This window comes from Penaeus japonicus, unplaced genomic scaffold (assembly GCF_977035675.1).
Source record: "Penaeus japonicus unplaced genomic scaffold, GWHDUDI00000001_assembly GWHDUDI00000004, whole genome shotgun sequence".
Classification (NCBI taxonomy): domain Eukaryota; kingdom Metazoa; phylum Arthropoda; class Malacostraca; order Decapoda; family Penaeidae; genus Penaeus; species Penaeus japonicus.
Window position 1 is genome coordinate 30,065,135 of NW_028234406.1, and position 5,627 is coordinate 30,070,761.

The window sequence follows — 5,627 nt, forward strand, 5'->3', positions numbered from 1 at the left end:
TTTTTGTTTCAATCTATTTATTTTATTTTTTTATTTTTATTCTTTTATTATTATTTTTTTTTGACAAGTCAAGGAAAATGTATATAAAAATGCAACTACAATGTGTATATACAAATATATATGGTTTTGAATTTTAGGTGAAACCCATTTTGCTTAATATTATGGGAATGATAGTACTTACGATTGCAATTGTCATCATCACTCACTTATAACTCATAGTACAAAAAAGAAACACAGTGATCCAAAATCCCCCGTCTTGCATGTAACGAAGCCCGCCATTAAGCCAATAACTACTGCGTCATGCATGTCATTACATCAGTTTGCAATGGGTTAACAGACGGTATGCCATACTCAATTATTAAACTTACAAAAAAAAGTACATACAAGTTTCCCTTTTTCCTTTATAAAATAAGGTCTCTACTTTAATATGAGGATATTCATGTGATATGGGATTTCCTAGAACAGTTTAGGTTTTTCATTGTCAAAACTATCACCACAAAATAAAAAATGAAGCTAAGTTAGCATATTTTATTTATTAGAAGTATCCAGGAGTGAAAATACACAATCAATTTACCAATGCAACATCTTTAACCACAGTGAAAAACATGTGCCTTTAATTTTCCTTAAAATTGCATTTTGTAGAAAAGGATACATTTGGGCACAAATTTACAATATCTAATATCTTGAACATTAATACGTTATCCTCCTGAAATGGCAGCTTTTTTAACATCACTACTCTTACAACTTATATCAGATTTATTTGTTTCTTGTTTTTGCTCCACTGGACAGGTTTCTGCCTTTGCAAATTCCACTGAATATTTTTGGTACACGTCCTTTAGTGCTGTGTTGATGGGAACCTCCTTTTCCTGTGAAATAAAAAGCAAAAGATGAGTGAATTATAATAAGGATGAAGTCTGATGTGATGATGCTTGATTGTAATGTTGATGGTGATAATGATGCTGGTGGTGATGATGACAATGACAACATTAACCAAAACAAATAAAAAAGTAAAATAAAAATTAAATAAATTAGTTTGTGACAGTTGAAATCTTTTCAATATCTTATTGCAATGATTTAATTAACTCTCTTAACGAGCCTATTAGTTAATATTTTGTTTTCAATGAATTGCAAATACAAATGCTATAATCAGTAGGAGGAGGAGAGGGAAGGAGAAATATGAGGAAGAGAGGACAAGGAAAAAAGAAGCAGACAATCATGCAATCACTGCTTGACACCCTACCTTCATCTCCTTCCAGATTTTCTCTAGTTTCTTGAGGTTATTTGCCCGCCTAAGTCTTCTCAGGAAGATATACTGATCAAGCTCAGTTTTGGTCATCAAATTGCAGCCTGTTACTTCACACAAGTTCTCTGCCTTTGATCTGAAAGATGTACGAAGTCAATTCTTCTTCTGTTAATTTTAGATGAACTGCTGGATTGTCTAATTTGGGATAATAACAGCCTCTATATCTATGCATGCTAGACTTTCTTAGTTATTAACCAATTAGCAGCGGATGGCATGATTTGCTGCCAAGGCAGAGTCGGTTGTAGACACGGATGGCACCGTGCCACACAATGTAAACCTGCCATCCTACTGCTTACATATCTTATTAAAACCACGACCAATGGGTTAAAAGAAACTGTATGTGGATCATGGAATAATACTATACCCTAAACTATATTCCAAAGTCCAGTATTTATTTGAATTTTGGGGGGTATCTGTTACAAAAAAGAGATCACATATAATAAATATTCCAGATATCTAATATATATTCTATCTAATATATATATCTAATATATTCTATCTAACTAATCAATTGAGGATTGGCATGATAAAGCTCCCACTGTGATTGGTTCACATAAAATATTCTTGTAGCTTTTCAGTAAAAAACATGTATAATGTGCTACATATATGTAAAAACATCATGGCATGATAACCTATACAGAGGAAAAAACTCTTCAACGTTGTAGGAAATACACTATTTCAAAATTCTTGAGCATCAACAGAATACATCCTGCATTGTACTTATAATCTTTATTTTTTTTAACTATAGGACTGTATTAAAATGAAAAATAAGAAGTGTCACTCAGATTTCACTTTTTGTGCATGAGAACAGCAAATATCCATAACAAGTAATATAACACAACTTAGCAATAAATGCTACTACAAAAAACTCAAACTGAATATCTACCATTTAATATTTTAAAAAGGCATAAAAATAGTGACTATCAAAGATATTCCATCATTGCTTTCTGAAATGACAAACTGAAAGCAAATACTAGGGATTTTCTTGGGAATCAAGTGCCAAGACAGTCAACACTAATTGCAATCCATTACATTTCAACAAAACTATTAAACATTTCATTTAAAGAGTTAAAATCAAAGATAGAAACTTTCTTGCTACTAATAAAAGACACTAACAAGTGTTACTGTTAATATCGTACATAGCCAAAGTATATCTCTGCTGTGAAAATTCACTACTTTTCTTCTCCACATTGTAAATTCCCTTCATCAAATTCCTCTACTTTCCCATTATGAGCTTTCATTTTGAGAATGAACAGAAATAGGAAGCTAACATTACCTCTCCAGGCCAGAATGGAAATGAACACCAGCTTTTTTCTCTATGTATTCCATTGAAACCTGGAACTCCTTCAGGTGATGGGAATATCCAATGGGCTTGTTGGGAACAACAAACGACCCAGTTACAAGCTGGTCATTCTTCTTGGCAACAATCACTTTGTACAAGTGTGTAGGAACAGATACCTCATTTTCACCAATGACCTGCGAGTACAGATATTACTTTTGAGAACAAAATATTTTGGAATAAATTACAATTGCAGAGCTGATCAGATATCACAACTCAATCTATATACTATATATATGCAGTTTTTCCTAACAGTGGGTGAGCTTTGTGGGATGAGGATATCTCTGTTACAATGGGACTAAGGGGTAATGTAATCCTTTAATTTAAATGCACATTACAAATGTAAGTATGAAGAAATAAATCTTTACTTTGTATGAGAAATATAATACATTTCACCCAGAATCAAAGCAATACAGCCAATGTACAGTAAATATATATAGGAATATGAAAAGCACAACTGAAATAAAATGAGGAAAGCCTAATAGGGATATATGTGTGTGTGTGCATAAGTGTGTCTGTGTGCATAAGTGTGCATAAGTGTGCATAAGTGTGCATAAGTGTGTGTGTGTGTGTGTGTGTGTGTGTGTGTGTGTGTGTGTGTGTGTGTGTGTGTGTGTGTGTGTGTGTGTGTGTGTGTGTGTGTGTGTGTGTGTGTGTGTGTGTGTGTGTGTGTGTGTGTGTGTGTGTGTGTGTGTGTGTGTGTGTGTGTGTGTGTGTGTGTGTGTGTGTGTGTGTGTGTGTGTGTTTGCACACATTTGAGTGTATGAGTGTGAGTCTGTGTGCGTGAGTCTATCTGTTCATGTGTGGGTGTGTGCATGTGTATATGTGTCTGTGTTCCCAAATACCTGATATGTGACAATCTTTTTGCCATCTTCGCCTTTGGTAGGAAGGAAAAGGGGACCTGACGTGACCCACACATCATCAAAAGACTTGGTCAAGTCTCGGCAGTAGATTTCCATTCTATTCCAAAACCCTCCATTGTTATGGATGTCTTGCGGCAAAATATTTGAGAGGTAGAATGTATTATTCATCGCATCCTGCATGAAAAAAACAAAAACAAAAACAGATCATCTTGTTTCTTTCCATCATACATAATATTGAAATCAATCATTAATAGCTTAGAACTCCTACCTATATTCTAATTACACACATCAATCAAGATTGTAACAAAACTGACCTGAGAGGACTTGTTATCTCCAGCTGGGGCCATATGCCCTCGACTCCATCCAGACCCTCGATAGTCTGTATTTTGTGCCGAGAACATGGGGGGAATCACCGGGTCACTCTTGAATTCTGAAAACCTCCTATCAGCTTCTCCCTGGTGGAGATGCCATGGATAAATTTTTTATCTTTAAACAGTATTCCTTGGTACTTACTATTAGTCATTACTATTGATATTACTTTCTGGGCATGTTATTATCAACATTCATTTCTTTTGAGAAGCAATCCTTGCACTGGTTGTTTGATTGAGTGTGATTAAAAAAGAGGGAATATTAAAATGAAGAATTAAAATTTCTTGGAATCATAAACACAGGCAAAAGCACCTATACTTTCAACTCATACCTTAAGAGATGATGCAGTGAGATGCTGCGCCACCCAAAGAGGAATCTTATGGCTACAGTCATATTCCAATATGTGGTTTCCAAGTTTTCTTTTGATACGTCCTCCTTCTGGCCAGCCATATGCAAGTATTTCTGCTTCTTTTAACTTCTCAGCTGTAAATAGATGTACATTTCATATGTTTATAATATAAATCATGTGATACACTACTGCATTTTGTATTAACCCATTCCCGACGGGGGAATTCTAGCCTTGAATGTCCAAATGCCGGGGCGTTCGAATTATTAGGCCTAAATCAATTGAATGGCCGGCACAATACTGCCTCCCGGCGGCAAACTAAAATTTGCTCTTCGGTACACATTACCTCCAGTTTAGGTTAATTATCTCTGAGTACCTATCTTATTAAACTTATCTATTTAGGTCTTGAAAAAATTGGAAATGCCATCAAAGCACAATTACAAAGCTTTAAAGATGAATAAAAAAGTAGAATTTAACCCATTGCAGATGGGGGATAGATTTGCCTACCCAGGCTCCAGGATGAGTTTTATTTCGAAGTGAGGCAGCTTCACGCAACATACCTTGACTTTTCCCACTCCTTTTTAGTCACTCATTGTAGAGCTAGAGCCCTTTTTGTGTTTTATTTTTTGTGTGTCTTACTGTATCTAGAAACTTATCACAAGCTATATGACAAGCTCTATCAACTCTGCAGTTGACTAAAATTGTAGGGTCTATATCAGCTCATTTTTTTTTTCTTTATAATCAGTGTGATAATAGTATTGCTGTTTTAGGGGAGGACAAAAAGCAACTTTATTTTTTTGTATTTATGTACTGTCATGAAAAAATACGAAACATATAACCATCCACAATGAAGATAACATGAAGAGGTAGGGAAGAAGGAAACTTGTGCTTATGTCTATGAGTGCCACAGTAAAAGGCATCCCTACTGGCACTGGGGCACATTGTAGACACTGGGCATGGTTTGAGTCATTTTCCTCCTCTTATTCTGCCTGCATATCCTTCATCAGTGTTACTTTAGAGCAAGAGGTTAGTTACTTGCTATGTGCCATTACTCTATATAGATAATGCTTGTTAGAGACCACTCACTCATTACTCAAAGCACAATAAAATAACACAATGATCCAAAATCCCCAAACATCATGATGGCCGTTGTCAGGCCAGAGTTCCTGCGCCACGTATGGCAAGTCACCCGTTGTTAACGGGTTAAAATGAAATAAAATCTTAAAATGTCTCTATGGGAGCTAATTTGTAACTCAATATAGAAATGTAATTCTAAACTTAAATATCAAAATCAAAGCACAACTGTACACAGCTAATGAAAATAAGGGAAAGAATATCTCAATATACTTTGCTTGTGTGAGGCAACAAGTCTAAAGGATATATCTAAGAGAGAGCTTAACCCTTCCA

General features: G+C 35.1%; 1 protein-coding gene across 1 annotated transcript in view; it reads right to left on the minus strand.

Moving 5' to 3' along the window:
• LOC122256176 (nuclease EXOG, mitochondrial) overlaps positions 1-5,627 on the minus strand; it is a 6,413-nt gene continuing 786 nt past the window's right edge. Inside the window, exons 2-7 of the mRNA XM_043020682.2 lie at positions 4,206-4,357; positions 3,820-3,960; positions 3,488-3,679; positions 2,580-2,779; positions 1,241-1,379; positions 1-866 (exon numbers count right to left, since the gene is read on the minus strand). Coding sequence (XP_042876616.2) covers positions 699-866; positions 1,241-1,379; positions 2,580-2,779; positions 3,488-3,679; positions 3,820-3,960; positions 4,206-4,357 — 992 coding nt within the window. The 3' untranslated portion in view covers positions 1-698. The remainder of the gene's footprint in view (positions 867-1,240; positions 1,380-2,579; positions 2,780-3,487; positions 3,680-3,819; positions 3,961-4,205; positions 4,358-5,627) is intronic.